This window comes from Nymphalis io, chromosome 20 (assembly GCF_905147045.1).
Source record: "Nymphalis io chromosome 20, ilAglIoxx1.1, whole genome shotgun sequence".
Classification (NCBI taxonomy): domain Eukaryota; kingdom Metazoa; phylum Arthropoda; class Insecta; order Lepidoptera; family Nymphalidae; genus Nymphalis; species Nymphalis io.
In genome coordinates, this window is record NC_065907.1 from 344,426 (window position 1) to 368,349 (window position 23,924).

The window sequence follows — 23,924 nt, forward strand, 5'->3', positions numbered from 1 at the left end:
ATAATAATTACACAATCTTAAGCCTGGAGGTTCGGGCTTTTTTTTAAGCTTGTAATATAAATGTTACAGTCTGTGAATGTCCCACTGCTGGGCTAAAACCTCCATTGCTTTTTTGAGGAGAAGTTGGGAGAAGTGAAGAGAGTTGGAGCTTATTCCCCCACGCTGCTTCTATGTGGGTTTGTCGAATACACATGTGGCGGAAATTCAGTGAAATTAGACACATGCAGGTTTCCTCACTATGTTTTCCGTCACAAAGAAGCGCGAGGTGAATTATACATACAAATTAAGCACATGAAAATTCAGTGGTGCTTACCCGGTTCGGCCTTGGCTTAAGCTAGTAAAGCTACAACAAAAGGATAGTTGTCTCATTGGACGATTTAAATATTGTCTGGACTACGACATAAAGAAGCTAATCACACTTTCGATTAATCCTTTTCGATTCGATTGATGACAGGCATCATTCAGATACAATAAATCGTATAATAAAATCACCAAATATGATCAAATACTTAACAAGAGCAGTTATTCGAGGTGTCTGCTTATCGAAGCGTGACCTGACCTTGACCGAACCTGTAATCGTTTTAAATGTGGTAATTATAGACGTCTCATTTTTGTAAAGAATGTCTATGTACGTATTGACTAATAGTATTAAAACACGTAATAAACATACATAATACGTTGCATTTTTTATGATATCCACTTTCTGTCTCAAATATTGAACGAGCAGGCGCATGGGAATGAAAGTATGAAAGAATTTATAATAAAACTATGCAATCCGACAGCCAATACATTCTTCCTGTAATAAATTTGAAAAAAAATGTTTATATTAGTTTGTACAAGATTTTATACACAGGTAGGTAAATGATAAAAAAAAATTGAAGTTATATTCGTTGGCTAGCAAAAAAATTGTACATAATACCTATTTGAATTATACATATGTAAAAAATAATCAAATTATTTGGTAGTAGCGGTAGTCTAGAAAATGCTGTTTTCGGTTTGGTAACTCGCAAACAGCCATATCAACTTAAAAAAGGCAGTTATGTTGAAATCGCAGACAGACACTTGAATTTTGTTTTTTGTATTGATTTTCATATGGGATAAATACATTTATTATTATATAATTAAACTCCAAGGTCCAAACGTATCAACTGCAAACGAACAAAGAAATAATTTTGAAAGTAATAGTGCAAAAACTTTTGTTAAAAATATAACGCCTCGTCTTACTGCCTCTATTGCTGGCGACAGGAGGGCTGGTTATTTTTTTGTCGAAATGCGAAATGCTATTAGCATTATTGTCATAATTCCACACGGTCATGATTTGTACAGTAGCTATTTTTATTTTTCTTTATGTAAATAAGAAAAAAATAATTAATAAAATTTAATTATTGTATATGATTATTACATGTATGAAGTGATAAAATGGATGATTCTCATTTTTGTTAGAGACTAACTACTAAATTAAACAATAACGTATATTTAAATATTGAATTTTTTTCTTTATTTTTCAACAAATCATAGTTACCTATTGCCTCTTCTGTAGTCGTACCTATATATTAATTTACTTCCTTATCAATTAATGTGTGAATATAACGGATTACACGATTAACTTTTTATTAATAATGTCAAGTGCATCGTTGTTTATTATTATATTGAAATAATATCATCGGTTTGTCCATTTTTTGGGAAGTAGCTATTTGTCAAGTCATTCGTTAACCTTTCCTGGGCAAGGGATTCTGTAATTAGAGCTCGCAGACACTTTTACTTTTGCTATTTAATACACCCGAAGTTATACATATTACAGGTTTTTTTAAAGTAAATTACTTTAATGTTATTTATAAAGGATTCTAAGAAGGAATAACAATGAAGTATAAAACATGCAAAGGTGCCCGTATAACCATGATGACACAGTAAAGAGAATATATAGGTATTAACCGAAGATCGTAGGTTCAAATACTAACAAGTGCCATTGAGTTTTCATGTTTAATTATGTTTAACCGACTTCGAAAAAGTAAAAGGTTCTCAGTTATATAAATTTCCATACCTCGGAAGAATATCTGACCCATGTATGTAACTAATACTGACCCATGTATCTAGTACTAACTGGCAGTCAAGCCGCGTAATGGATATATATGGGTATAGATATAAGCCTTCTTCGCACCAGGAGAGGAGGCTTTTAGTCAGCAATGGGACATGTACACACTAATTTACTTTTTAAAAGGAGCCTTAACGCTTGCAGCGAGGTGTAACAATCACTTCTTTAACTCTTTGGTGTTACTAGCATCCAAATATAAATTATTTATGTAAATAATGAATGTAAATTTAATTTCAATTCGTTAAAAGTATTTAGCATGTTCCCAGTCCCAGTGCACTACTGGGACTGGGAACGTGAAGGCAAAGATCTAATATATTCGTATCAAAACTTACGGCACACATCGATCATCTCATAATAATAATAAAAAGCTATGCATATTTTATTTTAATAAAAGCTTTGTTTGAAATTAAATTTAAAGTCTTAATAAATTTAATAATATTCTATCAAAGAATCGGTGAATGACCGAGCGTTCTTAAATATTTCCTGAAATCAATAATATATTCGATCACAATTGTCGGCGACCCTTTTGAAGTGCACCAAAATTCAATGTCAAAGCATAGTGAATCACTAGCTGTTATGAAAGGGTCAAGTCTTCATTACATGATTTCAAATTTATTTCGGAAAATATTGGATTCTCCTAGAGCCTTAACTGTACGCTGATAACAATGATAATTTATAACCGCGGATAAGTTTACATAAACGTGAAAACATCATCTATGTATGTTGCTTCATATAAGTCTTCTTGACGATCAGAATTAAAAACATATCCAAACAATCCTTAAATCCAAATATTTTAACTCGAGATCGATAATTCAAGCAAATGATTGTGTTATATCATCGTAGGCTCAATTACGGACAAAAAACTTTTCACGCCAGTCGCCTGCGGTCGGCGCTCGCATTACGTTACTCAATAAGCAAATTTTTCATTAACGAAGTCTTTGTCACCTATAACCTCGTGAGAAATAAACTGTTACATGGCTACGAGAAAGGTTTCAGTGGAACACTCACGGACCTTCTTTTGTCTCTAGCCCAGATATAAATATTGGGCAACGGGGTTAGCAAATTATTACAGCACAGCCAGCTGAACAGGAAACATCTCAACATGAACACAGCAATCAGCCTACTATGTGTGGTGGCCTGTGTGTCGGCCATCCAGATCGGATACGTCGCTCCAGCCACGAGCTATATTTACCGAAGCGATAATGACGGTCCGGCCAGCCTCATCCATGTTGGAGCGCATGGCTACCAGCAGCCACAAGCATTTGCGCCTCCTTTACCTATCGGCCAACCATTGAAAGCGGTCGAGGCCTACGACTTGGCGCCGATCCCGTTGCCATATGTAGCCGCTAAGCCCATCATTATAGAAGATGCAGAAGATGATGACGAGAGCTCTGATGAGGGGTCTGAAGAAAGCAGCGAGGAGGAACTAGCCGGGCATAGCATCGGTCATGAAGCTGGTGGTGGCAGTGCTTATGGTGAAGAACATCATGCTGCCAAAGGCGAAAAAGGTACCAAGGGTTATCACAGCCAAGATCATCATGCCAAAGGAGTAGCTGGCAAGTACGGCAAGGAGCATAAGGAAGGTTACTTCCAGGAAGCTAAAGGAGAAAAGGGCGAGCACCATGACGAAGCAGACGCTCATGGAAAACATCACGAAGCCGGAGAGAGTTACAAAGGAGGAGATCATGGTCATAAGAAACATTTCAGCAAGGGTGAAGAAGTCACCGGTTACCACAAGGTGTTCCATAAGGATGAGTTTAAGAAAGACCACGACTTCTACGATGTAGCTGACAACAGTGGTAACTTCAAGAAGCACGGTTCCCAAGACGCTCATCACGGATCCGAAGCTGGCGGTCATAAGAAAGGAGGTCACAGCGACTCGGGCTTTAACAAGGGCGGTTTCGGTAAATCTGGATTCCATGCTAAGGGTGTAGTGGACGAAGCGGATGAAGGACATTCCGCTGAGGAAGGCGCAGACAGTCATTACAAGCACCATGAGGACTACGGGAAAAAGGCGGGTGGCAGCCAGGAGAAGGAATATGCATTTGGTGGAGCTGATGGTGATTACGAAGAAGACGACAAGCACGATGACGAAGAATGAAATCTTAACATAATTTAGATAAATGTTGATTAATTTATTGCTTGATTATTTTGTTATGTTTGATACTCGATAAAGCTGTAAATATTTTTGTATTGCACAAATGTAAATAAAAAAATAATGAATTGAACAATATAATTTTCATTTCAACTAAGTAATAAGACAGTCAGAACAATGACTATCGAATCTATTCGCCTAATTTAAAATTAATTAAAAGATTACGACATTTTTTTTTATTACAATAAATAATCATTAATACTAAATCAAAAGTTAAACGATTTATTTGTAACAAATCAAATGATTTTATTGATTTTTCTTACTTAGAAAAAAGGATAAGCATTCCATCATGCACCTTTTTTTTTGTATAAAAAATAAATTTACATTTATAGTTAGTATTATTAATATAGAATTTCTTAGTTTCTGCCAATATATAGAATAATTAAAATAAATAAGGTTATTAACAATTCATCAACAACTTTTTTTAAAAGTGACCTACAATAAATATGATATTTGAATTAAAATAAAAAATCGCGTATACCGTATAAGTCAATAAATCGCGTAATAAAGGGTACAACTATGAGAAAATTGCGATTTCTACTCTCTTATTTCCTAAAAGATCCTAACAGAGAAAATTTTTGCCTTGTGTCCTAGCATAGAAAATTATAGTTAGTACTTTTTTAAATAAATATTTATTGAGGTTTCTGTAAACTAATTGATTCTGTGTAATAAGTAATTTATAAATTCAAATCCGTTGGCTTATATATCATTGATATTTGCAGTTTAAAGTTATACCTCATAATTAATTTTACAGTTCAAGCTTGAAAGAAGATATTTAATGATGGCCTTCAAATATTTTGGAAATCAATTGATTTTAAATCGATTAGTAAGCCGTTACTCATTTTATTTTAGATCTAAATGTTATTGATTTATTAATAGCATCTTTTGCTAAAATTAATTAAATTTTAAAATTATATATTTTATATATTATTATTATATTTATATTTTATGTATATTATTATTATTGCTATATATTTTCCCAAAGCAAGCAAGTTTATATCATTAAAACTAGTAGCTTTGCCATTTGAAAAAAAAAACATGGACATCTTCAATCATATTGTATAATCACAGCGGAAAGCTAGTTTGGAATTCAGGGCTTGTTTAAGAATTGTAAACAAAACTAATAAATAAATAAATTCATTTATATAATATTAACATCAAATAGTTACATTTTTATACAAAGTTAAAATACATATATCTTAAAAAAATATAAAAGGCTCTTCTTCTGCCAACGCTAACTAATTATAATAAGTTTTGTTATTATACTAGGTTGTTATAATTACATTGGTATGTAATAAACGTAATTAATAAGTATTTATAGACCTTCTATTAGCAATTATAAGAGAAAAAAAATATTTATCCAGAATGATTACTTATAGTACACATACGATAATAATTGACCGCAATTGTAATTAGTATCAACTGGTAATAAAATAATAATTATTATTATTTGAATACAACAAAAACCGGCTCTAAAATGTTTTTAATTTTATTTATTTTTATTTTATTAAATGTGTTAAGGAATAAAAACAATATGCGTAATATTTTTTATTATTTAACTACTTATAAGCCTTGACAGATCCATGTCAGCGAGCCGACAAGCTAAATCAATTAAGATGCAACCGCGTGGAACCAGAAATAAGGATTTTTGAGGAAAAAACTTACCCTTGTACACGAATTAGGAACAAAGGCTATATAAACTAAACAGATCGCATGTATGTCAGTGTCGTAACCTACTTCAATTGCGTCTGATCATACAAAAAATAAGAACATGACACAGAACAGATTATCGTTATTGCTACTGTCACTGGCTTCAATTCTATGCTGGACTGATTCATCCCCAGTTGATTTGGGTTTATTGGAATATGATAATCTGGACACCGATATATCGGATCTAAAGTATGAGTCCCAAGATGGAACCTTGGACGACTTCTTCAAACCAACTGATAAGAAGGTAGATACTACAAAGCAAGCTGAAGGATCCAAAACTAAAATTAGTGCGTCCGGAAGTAAGAAGAAAACTTCAGATAGTAAAGGGTTGAATACAAAATATAACCTCGAAGACATAAAAAAGTTTTTCAAACAAGCCGGTATTCATAATGCAGGAACTTACGATGATGGTAGTATTTACGCTGTCGCAAAAGGGATAGCTGCGTCAGGTGTGGGAATTGCTGGTAATGAAGAAAGAAAGTACAAAAAGGGCACAAAATCAAAAGGATTTCATAGAGTTTCACATAAGGACGAATACAATAACGACAAAGAGTTTTATGCAGAAGATGAAACCAGTGGTGTGATAAAGAAAATTGGTGCAAAAGGTCTAGGTTTTGAAGCAGGTGCCGGTGCGGGTGTTCAAAAAGGTTATTACCATCACGATCATGATAAAGGATTGTTCGGAAAACAAGGTTTTTCAGATGTAGCTAATCTTAATAAGGAATTTAAAGGATATACTGATGCTCAAGAATTTGATTCTTATTTCAAATTTAAGAATAAGTGACGATCTTTCTTAATTTTTTTATTTAAATTATAACTATTTTCCTGTCTAACTTGCCCTTTACTAATTTATTACGAAGTTATTATTGTATGATAGAATTAGAAATAATGTATCGTTTGGTATTGTTTTCTATGAATTACAATTATTACTTAACAAGCAATCGTTTTTATAGCATTATTTAAAGAATTGAATCTTGTAATCATAGTTAATCAGTCATATATAAAGGCGTTAATAATTGAATACGTTTCACTTTGATCTTAACATCCATGTCTGTTATAAAATGTATTTAAAAGAAATCATTGTAAGACTGTTCGAGTAACGCTATAGAATAATAATCATCAAACATTAAACTCATTTAAAATAATGGGTATTATATATAATATTATATATAGCAGTGGTAAGTTTTTTTATCATCGTAATTTATTTTTTCTGATAATTACAATTTTAAATTTATATTATTCAATTGATATTCAAAACTCCAATAAAAGTTTATGTTATCAAATGTCTACTTATAATTTCAGCGTTAATATCACTCCTATTAATAAATTATATTTACTGCTCAGAAGCAGTACCTCTCACAAATATTTATAGTTCATTCCCAGAATTTGGAGACACTATCAAACATTATGAGCGACCTATACTAGATTCAGAAACCGATGCTGTTCTGAGTGGACGAAAAAGCTTTGGTGTCGCAATGTCCCCGCCATTTGTAAATAAAGATGACATAAATAGTAATTCACAAAAGGCTTACAGTTGTTCCATAATGTCGTGCCTGAATGATAACGATACAACAGTTGTTTGTGCCTGCAATTATAATACAGGCAACGTTGTAACGTTCAAAAATAGTTGCGATGTAAAAAAACATAATTGCAGATTTAATACAGGTAAGAAATTGTCGAAAAAATATATTTGGACACGTAAGCAGTTACAGCGTTTTAAATCTTTTGCCCTTTTATATACCAAACAGTAAAAAAGAAGATAGATGAGGGATACAATATGCAAATGGAATTTTATGATATATTTGTTATACATATATTTCTAAATGTTTCAGATTTTAATATAATCTTAAATGATGTATGCCCCTGGGAATTTCAATCTCGGCGTCATAACAAAGAATTTGAAATTGATTACACTAACCCTAAGTATTATAATTAATAATAAAGAACTAATTGAATACGTTTATTATTTATTCGTTTTTATTTTTAATACATAAAGTTAATATTTACATTAAAAAAATGGATTAATCCTGTAAACTGCCTCAATCTTATGCCTAGTCTTAACTGCAATACATCGATTTATGTAAGAATTCCGATTCGATTTAAGAATTCAGATCGTTAAAAATAATCGATATTAAGCGAAATACGATACAACAATATGAAAAAAATTATCACGAATGCCTTCGTTTATAGTCTATGCTTTATGATTTTATGAACTGAAGTCTTGTCAATTGAAGTTCTGTCAATAATTGTGCTCTATAGTCTTTGTCTATCGCGATGTATTGAAGTGTTTGTGTTAATGATTGTGAAACAAAGAATATTACAATACGAAATAGATGAGGCTCAGTAGAGATCACCTTTTTAACATTACTCATGAGTACGGAAGAGACTCTGTTGAATCTCGATTTCGACAAGCCCAACACAGCAATTACGCCTCCCGATGACGGCGTGCTATCTCTGTCCAGTAGTGCCGAGGACATTTGTTTAGTGCCAGAGGTCGGATTCGAAGGAAACGTGGATTCTCCTGGTGTGAATCGGGAGTCGCAGCCGCTCCTCGGCGGCCGCGGCGACCTAGATGTCTCCTTTAATCATTTTCCAGGTAAAATTTAGTTTAATCAGGTAAAACTTGTCTTTGACTTAATTAATCTAATTTAAAGACATTTTCTTTCATTATGCGTAGTTTTATTAACATTCGTAGTTAGTAATTTAATGCATTTCACTTGTTCGACTTCCTAAACATAGATATGGCTTCTTAGAACTTAATAAGAAAAAGAAATGACAAAATCGTTACGAAAAAACCAAGTAGCACGCAAAATACAAAAATTTTACTTTGAAAACTGAAAATTATTTAAATAGTTCTTTGTTGTTGTTTGAAATCTAAACTTACATTACACATCAAACTTCATGTTAGTTAAAAAAAATGTTTTTAAAAACAACTTGAGTGAATGTAGGTGCAGTTTACATTTTCATGTCAATTTTCACTGAAGCGTAACAGCTGTGTGGGTTTCAGACTGTATTTTCAGTATTCAACCGTGATGGAGTTTCCATTTTTGTGTAGTGAGTAATTTATATGTATAGTGTCATATTACCATTTCTATTAAGTGTTCAATGAGATATTGAAAATAGAAATCAATTTTCTAGTGAAATGGCTAGCCATATGTTGGTTTTGTGTATATGTGAAAAATTATTATGACATTAATATAGTTCAATTAAAATTTGTAGTGTACTAGTATGCTCATATTGTATATTAATGTTTATTTAATCTTTTTATCTAACTTTTATAGCTTTAAAGATAAATTATCATAAAAATAATATAATCCCATTTGTGTTTGAAAATAAGCAAACATGGTCTTGACTTCACTAAACAAAAACCTTCAACATAAAACATTAAAAGAAATATTTACAGTTCTAAAATATAAAGTTGAATTGTAGTGACTTTTAAACTTATTTTGATGATGTCATTTGTAAAAGTGATGTCTGTCAGAGTTGAACAGGTGAACATTCAGGTGAACCTAAATGCTGTACATAGCATTGATGCCTTGCTTTAACGAAAGTTAAGATTATAAATATCCCTTGTGTTGGAATATTTCAAACATTAATTGCATTAAAATGAAAAAAACAACAGAACAAGCAATAAGATAAATATTGGAATGTAGAATTATCTGAATTAAATAAATAAATAAATCAGTAGGTGCTCTTTTTTCCACCAATAATGGTAACAATTCTATAAAAATTTATCAAAATATACTAACAGAGCAATATCAATACTAGTTATACTGACTTTTTAACTATATATGTGGCAAAGCTGAGTCCTAGTGAAATTAAAAGAGGATCCCATTTTAATAATTTCAAATTAAGTCAAAATCATTACAATTCCTCATTAATTTATAAAATTTAACACAGGTGTGGAAATACCTGTACTTGTGCTCAGACTTTAGAAAAACAGATGAATGAAACTAAGAGATATATTTTTTTATCCCACTTACAACAATTATAGGTTTTACAGTGGAGGTTTCATAATCTAAAAAGTACTAAAATAATCAAAAGTGGTTTCTAAAATTTCATTTAACTAATTTTTCATATTATTTGTGTAATATTAAGAAGCAGTGAACAGATAACTTACCATGACCTTAAGATTTATGGAAGCGAAGAAAAAAAATTCTTTCTAGAATTTGCAACTTATACAGCTTAATATAGTAATTTATTTTTTATTTCAATAATATATATTTACAAATCAAATTAGTAGTCCCGCAGCAGGAAAAGAAATATTTGTGTTAAAAAAAAATTATAATCATATGGCACGATTTTACAAAATTAATAAGTTTATTTGTAGATATTTTTTTACCAACATAATATAATTATATTTTTTGTTCAAGAGAATACTCATTTAATAGCTTATAATCATATTATATGAGTATATTATAATTAATGTATAGATTTATTACTCTAATAAATTATGCAGAAGTCTTTGTAACATTATGATAATATTTATTTTTCATTTTATTAGTTCTTTGCAAAAATTAATAAAAGTAATTAATGTACCATTTTTATCTTAAAAATTATGATAAAACATTATCTCTAGTGGTAATGTTGTGATTTAATTTCTTTTTTCTTCTCTTAAGAGTTTAATTGATAATCGAGTACAATCAAGCCGTGATGGCCCAGTGGCTAGAACATGTTAATCTTAATCGAAAAATGCAGATTCGAATCAGAGGAAACACCACTGATTTTTCTCATGCTTCATTTGTGTTTCTAATTTATCTCGTGCTCGGCAGTGATGGAAACGTCGTGAGGAACTTGTGGGGAGGAGTAACCGTAACATCCTGCGAATGTCCCACTGCTGGGCTAAAGACCTCCTCTCCCTTTTTTGAGGAGAAGGAAGTTTATTCCACCACACTGCTCCAGTGCGGGTTGGTGGAATACACATGTGGCAGAATTTCAGTGTAATTAGACACATGCAGGTTTCATCACGATATTTTCCTTCACCGTAAAGCACGAGTTGAATTATAATCACAAATTAAGCACATGAAAATTCAGTGGTGCTTGCCCGGGTTTGAACCCACGATCATCGATTAAGATTCACGCGTACTTACCCAGTGGTAAGTGGTAAGAATCTTAATCGATGATCGTGGTTTTCATTTGGTTTTCATTTGAGCAGAGATGGCCCAGTGGCCATCTCTGCTCAAATGAAAACCACAAACTTCAAGCCTTGCAAGCCCAGCAGTAGTATATTTACGGACTTTATTGCTTACTTTACTTTATAAAGATTACTAGTTTCCGATCACGAATAGACCCCTCTCCTTCGTCGTCGTCATCAGGTGTTGGCTAAAAGTAACTTATTCTTGGATCAAAGTTGGTTCAGTGGTTTAGCTGTGAAAGTGGAACAGACAGACAGAATTATTTTCGAATTTAAAGTATTATTATACATTAGTGTGAATGTAGATGATTCGAATAAGTTATTGATGTAGAAGTCAATTGTTGTGATCTGTGTTTGTCTTTTAAGTTTTATAAAATAGAGTCTTGTAAGTTTTTTAGAGACGCATTATTTTTGATAATGATTTCGGAAATATTTTGAACTTGTTACATGAATATTAATATTTTTGTTTCTTCGTTCAAGGTTAATGACAAACCATTTTATTCTAATCGCTTTGCTCAAGTTCGTATTTCTATATTATATATGGTATGTAACATTATCATATGTTATGTATGTATGTGTATAAGTGTTATGTAACAGATATGATAAGTGAGAGACAAAATAAATGAAAGGCGTTGGCGTACAAATGACGAATAAATTTCGAAATAAACACAAACAAAATACGGAAAATATATTAGTAACATTAGAAGAAGCTTTATAAAAAGTAGTATTATTATTATATACGAAAAAAATAAAATATATTTAATGAACCTTCTAAAATTTGAGATAAAAATCCAAAGAGTCGAAACCCTCTTTTTATAAATTTTATATGTTAGGCCCAAAGTTGATACTATCTAGAATCGTCCTCAAGGTGAGACGTGTCACGATATTTTCTGATCGATCTTCTGGTATTGTTAGACAGTTTCAGCCACTTAAAGTAGAATAACATATTACTTGCGTATAATGTTATTGCAAAAATATTCGGCGAGGTCGTAAAACGCTGTTGAAAAGGTAAAACAAAGTTATAACGCTTAAGAAGTCAATAATTATGCAAATTGTATCGACGAAATTCTTACGAGACAAACTCGTTTTAATCAAAGTATTATCAGCGAGCGGAATTTGACGTGACTTTATTTATTACAATCTGTAAACAAGTTTCAATTAAGATTCTGAGTTGAAAATTTTTTTTGCTATCTAAAATTGAACGAACGAAATAATGTTTTTCATAACGTAACATTCTTTGCTACGTTACTAAATGTTATTGGCATTCTAGCATACAAATACATAGCGACTATCCACTAAAAATCCGATTGAAATATCGCTTTTATAAGCTAAGAGTTTTAGATTATCGTTTTTGAAGTAATTCTTAGTTAAATAGTTATACCAGTAGTTTTCAACCCTTAAAGCTTTTTTTAATCTTTATCCAAAGGTTATTTGGAATTGATCGCTATCGTATGGCAAAGACTGTCTTGTGTAATTTTTTTCACCGTCATTACAGCTGTGTCGGTATGACGTGACATCGGATACTAAGAGTGAATCCGATTACACACACATGCTTGCACCATGATATCTCCATACGCAGTTGAACAAATTTCAAAAACGACCGCCTTATATGTATATCATCTATGTGCATCCTAATTTATATAATATATTTTGTTAGTATTCATTGTATATGCATTGTACTTATTGATTGCTTAAAATCTATTAGCGGTTAGGAAGTAAATATCTCAAGACCGATTAGTAAAATCGAGGATTTTCTTTTTCGTTTATAATATTATTTTTATTCGAAACAGCCTAAAGGCTCTCTTCATTCTCAAGGTATTATATGTATAAAGAAGTTACGTTTTTAGTTTTTTTTTCTTATAGAATAGGAAGGCGGACAAGCATATGGGCCACCTGATGGTAAGTGGTCACCAACGCCCATAGACATTGGCATTGTAAGAAATGTTAACTTACATCACCAATGCGCCACCAACCTTGGGAACTAAGATATTATGCCCCTTGTGCCTGTAATTACACTGGCTCACTCACCCTTCAAACCGAAATACAACAATACCAAGTACTGCTGTTTTGCGGTAGAATAACTGATGAGTGGGTGGTACCTACCCAGACGAGCTTGCACAAAGCTTTACCACAGCTCCCAAATATTCGTTTACAAATTTTATAATTAAATAAATTAATCGAAATTAATATTTTCAAACGCTCTCCGGGTATTGTTGCTATAATCATTGTCCCACAAAAAATTACTAACCTCGTTCAGTCAGATAACTAGCCTGGGTAACCTATCAGCGGAATTAACATTATGAAGTATAGTATAGTGTACTAGTTGTTCGTCCCGACTTCGTACGGGGAAAAAAGATAAATCTTGGTGCCCCATTGCAGCGCCACCTACCGCTAATATCCAATCTAAGCCATATAGAACCCCAAAAATATCATCAAAATCGGTCCAGCCGTGTAGGAGTTCATTCACATACAGATGTATTATATAATATATATTATTGTGATCATACATTTTTATTCATTTCGTTGACGTTTTGACGATGACTGACGAATGTATGTAGTTTATGAGATTCTTCTTCTTCTTCGTCGTAACACTCTTGTCAGAGCGGTCGTGGTCGCCATGAAGTATTAAGAATTATTCGGCGCAGCTGTTATTCGCCTCACGAGCCTTCGCCATATGTCCCCGTCAGTGGTAAGCCTCGTGCATTCATGCAAAGGACCGCCAGTTGTTTTTATTTGGCCGGTCCATCGGTCCGTCCAGTTTATGAGATATATATTTAAAAGTTTAACTTGTAAATAATAATTTGCGGTGCGTCCGTGGCCGCGTTACATGCTTATTGTATTTATACATTAGATTATTACTCGGTAATGTAAACTAATATTATATATATTCTTGTATTACATATTTATAGCAAAACAGTTTATGATTTATATTGGTTTTTCTTCTGTAGGCGATCGATTGACTGCCGGATACAACGTTGCCTATCGAGCGTCGACGTTAACAAGCTTACTATTTGTTAATATGTATTATTAAATAGTATTTAGTATCTCAATCAACACGGGCGATATAAACACTGTCAGAACTACATCCGGCTACATTGCAATAAATGAATAAAACTAAAAGTGTACAACGATGTACCACTTTGCGTATTTATTATTTTCTAAAAGAGAAAAATATTTTTATAGATCTAAAATAATATTTAGGCATTCGATTCAGTCGCGTCATTTATTTAGAACTTATTAAGGAGAAAATTTATTCTGGAGCTAAATTTGTAACGAAATAACTTTGATATATTTTTTTAAATATGAGGTTTACGCATGTATGTGTTGTGCTTGGCTCGAAACTTGCTGGTAGTGAGTTACCGAGCGCTAATTGCAAGATGACCAGAGAATAGCAAGTTTTCTTCAGTTTAGTCATTGTCAATAAGAATATTAACTATTCCAAACATCATGGGAATATTCATTGGTCTAGTGGTTAGTTTTGAAAGCTACAGTTTCCGAGATCATATATTCAAATGCCATGTTTGTCCATTAAAAGCCTTTTTTTATAAAAATATGTAGACGGACGGGCAAATTGTTTCTCACAGCGATGTATGCATGCGTCACTAACCTTATAACCGGGAACTAAAATATTATGTCCCTAGTGCCAATGTTACACTGGCTCATTCACCTTTCAAATAGGAACACAATGCTAGTTATTGCTATTTAGCGGTTGAGCTTGTTGAGTTTTTCGGTCAAGTATTTCTCAGTAGCCCGGAGCTAAAAAAGTAAAGCTTGTCCGTGCGCCTGTTCTCTGTCTGGTCATGTCAAATTGTCCCATCGGATTGTGAGCAGTAGCGTCTGCGGACACACTTGTGCCCGATAATATCTCCCGCGCAGTTGGCTAGTCTGTGATTATCCGCCGTTGTCGAATATCGTTCAGGACGATTTCATTGTTAGTAAACAGACAATCACGTGACCTTTAATATTTTATTTCTCAAACATTATCATTGTTATTTTATTTTGATGACGATCTTGTTTTCAGGTTAAGGTCTTATTCTGTTCGCCTTCGAACGTATCATGATTTTGTAATTTCGACTCGAACGATCGATTTCCTTTACGTCTTCCTCATCGTCAGTGACTTTGTCGATATACACTTTACAACTGAAAGCTTTACTAATAGATTACAATCGATTTACCTATGCATAAAAGGCTTTGTCGATAAATGTTCTTTAGGGGTGATTAGGTTAACAATGCAGTCTTCTTCTTTCAAATGTCAAATCAATGATAATAGAAAGAGAGATAACAGTTTTTAACTAAACATCCGCTTAACTTGTAGAAGTAAGGCCGTTGAAGATATTTTATATATTTGGTATTCAAAATTATAAACTTTTGATATCGATTATTTGGTAATGAAAAACAAGACCTTCAGAACAGACGAGCCTCGACGGCGGCCTTGTGGTGATATTAAAGTGAAAACCTGACAATATGAGATTTCATCGAATCGCTTCCAATAAAAATATATAACACGTATATATGTTCAAAGGGGAAAAATACTTTGAAGAATGTTTTCACCGACACTATAATTAAGCGCCCTGGTTATGTTGAAATGTATTAGGGAGGACCATATAACCTCTCGATTATATATTCCATAAAATCGGCATATAACGAGAAATAGAGATGAAATGATTGTTGTCACTTGCCGATTGACTTCTGTAATGACGAGCGAAATCAGATATATAAATCTGATTAAATAATGAACGCTGACCGACTATTGGTCGAATCTGACTAAATATTGAACGCTGATTGGTTGCCCATTGCGACCGATGATCTTTTCTTGGACAGACTCTTTGGCGTACCGTCAAAAAAGTTGTCAATCAAACGTTTTTACTAAATCGCGTTTATATATTTAAATTTCTTTACGTTTTTCACTACATAAATATAACATATAGATACGAGCAGAACATTATAGACTACTGGACTCGAGTTTTATTCAATATATTATTTTTGAAACATAATAATTAAAGCACAAATTTTACACGTTGTTGTATCGTTTTCAGATGACCCACAGTTCACGGAGCTCGTGTGGCAGGCGGAGGTGGCCATTGACAATGGGATATTCCCGGAGCGGATATACCAGGGCTCGAGCGGTTCATATTTTGTCAAGAATCCAGGAGGGGTGAGTCTATTATGTATTATGGACTTATCATTTTTTTTTATTAATGGCTGTTTGATTGTTGGCGGTATTGTTGTCGGAGCTTTGGAATTTAAAATAAAGTCGATATAAGTTATATAGCAAATTGCATGATCTATGTAAATTTAAGGTTTGTTTATATTGTATATATACTCCTCCTGATATTGGAATGTAGTATATAAATGTAGGCAATAGGTATAAAGTTAAAAATCTTTATTCAATATAGAAGCGTAACACTTACTTATAGATTTTCATAAATCTACCACCACATACACAATGTGAGCTAATATATTATTTATGCTTTAGTATTTTCGTAGTGTAGTTTATTGCCGTAGTGCTACAAATATAAGAAATATTCATCTACGAAATACCAAACATTTCGCGTACCGCATTAACTTTGTAAAAGCGTATATACTCACGCGACAAACCTTTTACGTAATGCCAAAGAATTGTAAAATTATTTGTATTTTATTGCTATAAGTATGGTCGGTATTGATGGCCTGAATGATGAAGAAATTTTCAAATTTAAAACAAACAATTTAGCTGTGATTTATTTTCTTTTTGGCGCACCATCAAAAGTAATAATAAAAGGATTGTTATAAATAATTAAAATAAACGCGTGCGAAGCTGCGGCTTAAAACAGGTTTTTTTTCGTCTTAGCAAACACCTCACGTAATTCCAATCATAACCATCGCAGCCTAACGTCATTTTGATACCAGACTTTTGCGATATCTTTTTGGATTTAAATTTACACATATTAAAATTTTTAATCGAATTCAATAAACTGGCGTCGATTCTACATATTTTTTTCCTTTTTCTGGTGTGTATGTTGTTAATAATATTTTGCTGTCAAATGTATTTCTTATATCTGTTGGACACAATTGCTCCCAAATGACAACTAAGATCCAGCTGTCATTTAGACTTCGTCAAGAGCGAGTTGTCAAAGTCGTTGGACGTGATCGGAGCACAGATTAAATATCCTTTGCGGGGTTAAGGGAACTAAGAGATTGGTTTTCTTATTTGGTGTAAAGGAAACATTATTTTAGTTTTATTTATTTTATTCGTTTGAATTTAGAAGTTATTTTCACATATTGCACATATTACAATAAATTTCAATTGCATTTTCAGAAAATCGTCGGCGTATTCAAACCTAAAGACGAGGAGCCGTACGGGCGCCTCAACCCGAAGTGGACGAAGTGGATGCACAAGCTGTGCTGCCCGTGCTGCTTCGGGCGCTCGTGTCTCATCCCCAACCAGGGCTACCTGTCCGAGGCGGGCGCCAGCCTCGTCGACGCCAAGATCGGCCTACGGATAGTTCCCAAGACTAAGGTGAGTGGCGGCCCCCCACGTCGCTGATACCTCTGCACAGTCGACTTACTATTTTGTACTTCAGGTGGTGAAGCTGGTGTCGGAGACGTTCAACTACCTGCGCATCGACCGCGAGCGCTCCCGCCTTAAGCGCGCCATCACCGAGCAGTTCCCCAACTTGCGCTTCAACCGCATGGGCCTACCGCCCAAGGTACCCCCTCTCCCTCTCGTAATGTATTGGCCAAAGTTACTATGTCTAACTGATGCGTGTGTGTGCGGGGCAGATGGGCTCGTTCCAGGTGTTCGTGGAGGGGTACAAGGACGCGGACTACTGGCTGCGGCGCTTCGAGCAGGAACCGCCCTCGGAAAGGATCATGGACAAGTAACGAATACGTTCTTGTAGTAGTAGTAGTTTGAGTGCCGGGACAGTTCAGTACACGCGGCTGCGCGGCCGTAATTACATTTTTATTATAAATAAACACTTACAGGAACTAGTAAAATTGACTAAAATGTTTAATTTAAAATAAACTTTAACCCAAGAGTATTTGTTATTGTAACGTCATCACTGGTTGATGATATCGACTGCCTCCTCCCAAAGACGGCTTAACCGGTCTCGCTCTGGCGCCAGGTTCCAGCTGCAGTTCGAGCGGCTGGTGGTGCTGGACTACATCATCCGCAACACTGACCGCGGAAACGACAACTGGCTCATCAAGTACGACGCACCCGCCAGCCGCGCCATGACCGACCCCTCCGTGAGTGTACGACCACCCCCCCACTACCCCCGCACACGGTGCACACTCAGTGACGAGCCCGTTATTGCAGGAGTGGTCGGGCGAGCCCGAGGTGCGCATCGCGGCGATCGACAACGGGCTAGCCTTCCCCTTCAAGCACCCCGACTCCTGGCGCGCCTACCCCTACCACTGGGCCTGGCTGCCGCAGGCCAAGCGCCCCTTCAGCCAGGAGACCAAGCAGCTGGTGTTGCCGCTGCTGTCCGACATGAGCTTCGTGCAGGAGCTGTGCGACGAGCTGCACGTGCTGTTCAAGCAGGACAAGGGCTTCGACCGAAGCCTGTTCGAGCGCCAGATGTCCGTCATGCGCGGACAGGTGCTGAACCTCACGCAGGCGCTCAAAGACGGCAAGAGCCCCGTGCAGCTCGTGCAGATGCCGGCCGTCGTCGTGGAGAGGTGAGCCGCCCCGGAGGTGAGAGTGAGTCCGCAGCCCGAGCCTAACCCCCGTGTCGCGCAGGTCCAAGGGCGGCAGCACGTCGTCGCGGTTCTTCGACTCGTTCCAGCAGCGCTTCCAGCACAAGTCGCCCTTCTTCTCCTGGTGGTGACGGTGAGATCATTTCGTACTTATTAATTATTAATATTAATATAAATTATTCATAAAAACGACACAATATCGAAGCTCCACAACACCGTTCAAAGCCGAAATAAACTTTATTCAAGTACTCACAGTGTAGACTACCGCTACCGCAGGACCGCCGGAGACGTAGTCAGTTCAATTTATAAATCGTTTATGAAAATCAATAAGAACCTCGTTCTTATCCTTTATATATGTTACTAAAGTCCTGGCTTAGCCCGACTCGATTAATTTCCACAAAACATGAATACAACTAAACCTTTCTCATGAACCACTCGATTCATTTGTGAAAACCGAATGAAAATCCGTTCGGTAGATTTTGAGTTGATCGCGTACAGACAGACACACGCGGCGGGCGCGCTTTGTTTCATAATATCATTTGTAATGAGCTTTGTTTCATAATAAATTTACTGGTGGTAGGGCTTTGTGCAAGCTCGTCTGGGTAGGTACCACCCACTCATCAGATATTCTACCGCAAAACAGCAATACTTGATATTGTTGTGTTCCGGTTTGAAGGGTGAGTGAGCCAGTGTAATTACAGGCACAAGGGACATAAAATCTTAGTTCCCAAGGTTGGTGGCGCATTGGATATGTAAGCGATGGTTGACATTACTTACAATGCCAATGTCTAAGAGCGTTGGTGACCACTTACCATCAGGTGGCCCATATGCTCGTCCGCCTTCCTATTCTATAAAAAAAAAAAAAATATCATGATCATTTGTAATGAGCGTTTCGTCTGTTTACTTTTTAACATAATACTTAATTGTCACGATTATATACACACGGCACATATTTATCAACATCGTATACATAATACAAGCACTGGTGAAATTTAATGGAGCTACTGGTGTCATATTCAATAGATTTGGATTTGTTTTACTAATAATAGTAACTTGTTAATATCATCACAAGACGAATACGCCTCCCCCCCCCCTCCCCCGCAACGTGTCACACGTGTGCTATTACTAAGAATGTTTTTTGGTTCAATAAACTAGTATGTATAGTTCAAAGACAACTATTGCTTTAAGTAATCCCATCAAAACAGCTGTGATGTCTGTAATTAATACTAATTGTATAGGGAAAGAGTAGGTAACACATACTTGCAGGCGTTTCGTCTCTTTCTGGCATCAGTAATAAGCAATTTGATGGAAGAAGTATTTTATAACAAGACTACAAACTGACGAATAATATTATTTAAGTTATAAAATTGTGTGTCTTATGACAAATTGTTATTTATATCAATTTGAAAAGTTTGCAATTATTATCTACAGCTTTATTTATAAACGTAGTTTAGCGTTTAAACAATACTGTCTTCTTCTTGCATATGTCAATTTGATGATGTCAGAAAGAGAGATATCGAAGTTTATAAGTAATATCATTGCTTAACTTATATTTTATTTTAACATTTCCAGAAACCAACGTGGAGCGAGTTCGGTGACGCTGTTATATATATAGATAACCATTTGTATGTATGTACGGTGTAGCATAGCGCATTAACAAATTAAATATTATAACGTATTGTTGAAGTTGAAACGACTCCTATAATTTTTTTTTGTTCTTTATTACAACGAATTAAGATTCAAATTCGCGATGAAATTAACCGGTTTGATGAAAACATACATTCCAGTTACTTTTGTAAATGTAAAAATAATCGTAAGATATAAAGTGTTAGAAATTGAAATATATGTATGTTAATATTGAAACAACAGTGTGTGCGTCACGCACACACGCACACACACGCGCGCGTTCAACTTCAGCAGCGGAGAGGTCCCGCACCGAGCTAGTCGAATGCTTCTCTCAGATGTTACTCTATTTATTTATATAAGTTATATCAGAACCAGACGAGTTTAACTTTAGAACGAGACGCGGACATCATTCATTCATTTGTAGAGAGTAAGGTTCAAAATGGCTCGCCGTTAAACGGAATAATAAAACAACAAAATCATTTGTTAGATTGTACTTGCATAGTGATTCATTTTTTACATTCACCAATAGAAAAACTCTAAGGTCACGTGTCAAAAATAAAGCCATCCCATTGGTTGACGAGTCTTCCGCCATATTGCGATTATTCATGTCATTACATTTTTCATCTTAAACCCATAAAAATAGGGTCTATAATCGGTTAGCTCGCGTGTTAGGTGAGATGGTTTTATAATCTACGCCTGGTATTGCAAGGCACAGGGAGTACTTTGATCTTATTTCCAAATTATGTTTTCATTTCATTCGCTGCAGTAGATAATGTGTTACGTCTGTATCATTTCTAACGCCCGACCGTTGAAAGAATACCCGGCAGGTTGGTAACCGAATGGACGTTTTTAGTATATAAATATTAGTAACATTCATTTTTCCTACCAAAGCAAAATAAATTAAAAACTATACAATGATTTCAACTTACAAGAATAAATGCTACATTCGCTCTAAAATTGAATTTCAATTAATTTAAAAAAAACAATATTTTTATAAGCTATATCGCTGTGTTACCAGGTCGTGTCCTGACAGACGTGAGACGGTATTCTCTCAACGGATGGACTTTAGATGTACAATAAGGCAGTACACTAAGATATACTAAAATAAAAACGTTAACTAACTACACTACATACCAATGGCAGAAAGAGTAAAGATAAATAAACTGTTTACTTACGCATTACAGCTCTGCCGTATTACGCACTACAAACGGTTCTCGACTAATATACACCACAATATGTACAACAATATTCTTCTAAACGTATGTGTACTTTAATTTTACTAGAATCCGTAATGAATACCGTGAATATATTGTTTAATATCTCGACCAATGACGTCACGTCATTCAAGATCACCGTTTATTTATCTTTACCCCCATTGAAATAGTACATAGAATATGACAAGCTTTAAAATATGGCCGCGACGAGCCATCGCATGTGACTTTTTGACAGAAAACAAAAGCAAAATTAAATCGATTACCAGAAACATATCTGATGAAATGACTTGAAACTTGCCGTAATTATTTTAAGATTTCATTGCTGGAGCATATTTAATGTTATTATTTGTTTAGAAAGTGCAAAGCATTGTGTAATTTATTGTTTATTATTGTTTATCGATTTTGTGATCTACATAATACGAATCTATTTGAGAAAAAAAGCAGCTCCTTTCAAAACAATATGTACAAACTATCACCATATTAACTTAAGATGTATTCACTTAAATACGGAACCGTCGGTGCGCGATTCATACTTGTTTGACCATTTTTTCAAAGTCGTTTGCCGGGTTCCTGTATTTAACAAATCGTTTTTGAATTAATAATAATTAGCAATTAAAGCCCACATCACATTTAGGTTATGAAATGTTTTTTATCTAAACGCTTTTTTTATTACGCCTCGTAGACTTATACCATCCGTAAGCAAAACGAATGTAAGACGACAGTGTGATAGAGGTTATGTTTATATAATTGCTTTGTAGTTATATTAATGAAACAATATCTATGATTTTATATTTCATTGCTCATTTGTTATGTTTAAGCATTTAACGACATCAGCAAAGCAAGTACAAATTTTATATACAAACTAAAATTTGTAGCTTACATTGGATTTTGTATTTGATTTCTATATAATTAAAGCGTGTAAATTGTATTTTTCGTTTATATAAACATCGATGGACATTTCATTTAATGTATTGAGTTTTCATTAAGTACACAATTAAATGTAAAAATAACATTTCGTTGGTCGGTACGTCACGTCACGTCAAACAGCTCCTATATCCAATACATTAGCTAGCTCAATATATTCTTGATACCAATTTATTTTGGAAAGATATTGTAGAGATGTGTAATTACTTTGACCTCTATATCGATAAATTCGATGTTTTTAAAGTTACCAAAGTGTAATAATTTAAAATATAAAAACATTGGAGTAAAACAAAAAATTAAATATAAGAATTCACCAATTAAAATACTTTTATTTTTAGGAAAATAAAAATATTTTATAACAAAATATTATGTATATTTAATGTAAAACATTATTAGTTTTGAAATTCAAATAAATATTTTATTTACAAATAAATCAAGATAGGATAGGCTTTAGTTACAAAATTTATATACGTTTCTTGTAACTCATGATGGTTTCTTTTTGGAATCGGTTCGCCGCTGTTACTTTTCTTATAACTTGTTATTAGATATCAAAATAAGAAAAAATCTAAATGAAATTTGTAAATGAAACGACTTAATATAATAATTCATTGCCATTTTGACTGGAGGAATGACGACCGGGCGCAGCGTGGCGCTTTACATTACTTTAATGATTATAATTGATAAAAAATTGTCTTGAGGTCTGTCAAGTGCCTAACGCGGTCATTCTCAGTTCTCTAGCTCGATGTAGTACAGTCAACTCGTTCTCAATCGCATTAAACTGCAAGAGATCGGTTAGAATAGAAATAGCTATAAAGTCGATCAAATGAACGGAAACATTGTCTTGTATAAGATGAGTAATGACTGATAGGATGTTTGGAGAATAAACTGGCTTTCGTTGGGGTGTGTATACGGGTGAAGTGTTAGTAGTGTTGGGAAACTATCGATAATAATTTTGCTTATTACTTTCTAATGTCGATAGTTTTTCATGTACAACACTATTCGTGTCACCTTTATAGTTTCGTTAGAGCTGAGGCTACTCGCCGTCGAACGTCAGTTTCTTCTCGAAACTTGTAAAAAATGAAGAATTTCACGTTTGTAAATAGTTTTAAACAGTCCTGTTCGTTGGTAACTAATTCATGTTTATATACATTATTTAATTTTCGAGAAAAATATAATCACCATTGCATTTTTTACTTGTTTTATTTATCGTCCGAAACCCTATTAGTATAGTGATCTGCATGTTTTTTTTTATATAATTTTAATTTATTAAATTCTGTATATGTATACAAAATATGTTTGGAACAGATAATATAATGGAATAAGCTCCAAACCTTCTCCTCAAAAGGAGAGGAGGCCTTTAGCCCAGCAGTGGGACATTCACAGGCTGTT

At 34.2% G+C, this 23,924-nt stretch overlaps 3 protein-coding genes across 4 annotated transcripts; all 3 read left to right on the forward strand.

Annotated features, from left to right (window-relative positions):
- Nucleotides 1-3,194: 3,194 nt before the first annotated feature.
- On the forward strand, nucleotides 3,195-4,193 carry LOC126776594 (histidine-rich protein PFHRP-II-like). Its single transcript, XM_050499239.1, has one exon. The coding sequence runs from the start codon at nucleotides 3,195-3,197 to the stop codon at nucleotides 4,191-4,193; it is 999 nt and encodes a 332-aa protein (XP_050355196.1).
- A 2,800-nt stretch (nucleotides 4,194-6,993) lies between these two features.
- LOC126776295 (uncharacterized) lies at nucleotides 6,994-7,923 on the forward strand. The gene is made up of 3 exons (XM_050498689.1): nucleotides 6,994-7,135; nucleotides 7,260-7,622; nucleotides 7,790-7,923. Exons 1-3 carry the CDS (start codon nucleotides 7,102-7,104, stop codon nucleotides 7,891-7,893), a joined length of 501 nt encoding a protein of 166 aa, XP_050354646.1. The 5' UTR covers nucleotides 6,994-7,101; the 3' UTR covers nucleotides 7,894-7,923.
- A 280-nt stretch (nucleotides 7,924-8,203) lies between these two features.
- Nucleotides 8,204-23,725, forward strand: LOC126776296 (phosphatidylinositol 4-kinase type 2-beta). Of its 2 annotated transcripts, none has more exons than XM_050498691.1 (9): nucleotides 8,204-8,553; nucleotides 16,128-16,246; nucleotides 17,390-17,590; nucleotides 17,655-17,780; nucleotides 17,854-17,951; nucleotides 18,198-18,321; nucleotides 18,392-18,753; nucleotides 18,815-18,904; nucleotides 20,344-23,725. In XM_050498691.1, the coding sequence occupies exons 1-8, from the start codon at nucleotides 8,328-8,330 to the stop codon at nucleotides 18,900-18,902; spliced, it is 1,344 nt and encodes a 447-aa protein (XP_050354648.1). In that variant the 5' UTR covers nucleotides 8,204-8,327; the 3' UTR covers nucleotides 18,903-18,904; nucleotides 20,344-23,725. The 2 variants fall into 2 exon arrangements, with proteins under 2 accessions (XP_050354648.1, XP_050354649.1); XM_050498692.1 differs by lacking the exon at nucleotides 8,204-8,553 and adding an exon at nucleotides 8,909-9,011.
- The last annotated feature ends 199 nt before the right edge of the window (nucleotides 23,726-23,924 follow it).

Coding starts and splice junctions, on each gene's coding strand:
- LOC126776594 (XM_050499239.1), top strand. CDS start 3,195: ATGAACACAGCAATCAGCCTACTATGTGTGGTGGCCTGTGTGTCGGCC.
- LOC126776295 (XM_050498689.1), top strand. CDS start 7,102: ATGGGTATTATATATAATATTATATATAGCAGTG. Junction 7,136..7,259: donor TAATATTATATATAGCAGTG/GTAAGTTTTTTT, acceptor TTATAATTTCAG/CGTTAATATCACTCCTATTA. Junction 7,623..7,789: donor TAATTGCAGATTTAATACAG/GTAAGAAATTGT, acceptor TAAATGTTTCAG/ATTTTAATATAATCTTAAAT.
- LOC126776296 (XM_050498691.1), top strand. CDS start 8,328: ATGAGTACGGAAGAGACTCTGTTGAATCTCGATTTCGACAAGCCCAAC. Junction 17,591..17,654: donor GGATAGTTCCCAAGACTAAG/GTGAGTGGCGGC, acceptor TTTGTACTTCAG/GTGGTGAAGCTGGTGTCGGA. Junction 18,322..18,391: donor GCGCCATGACCGACCCCTCC/GTGAGTGTACGA, acceptor CCGTTATTGCAG/GAGTGGTCGGGCGAGCCCGA.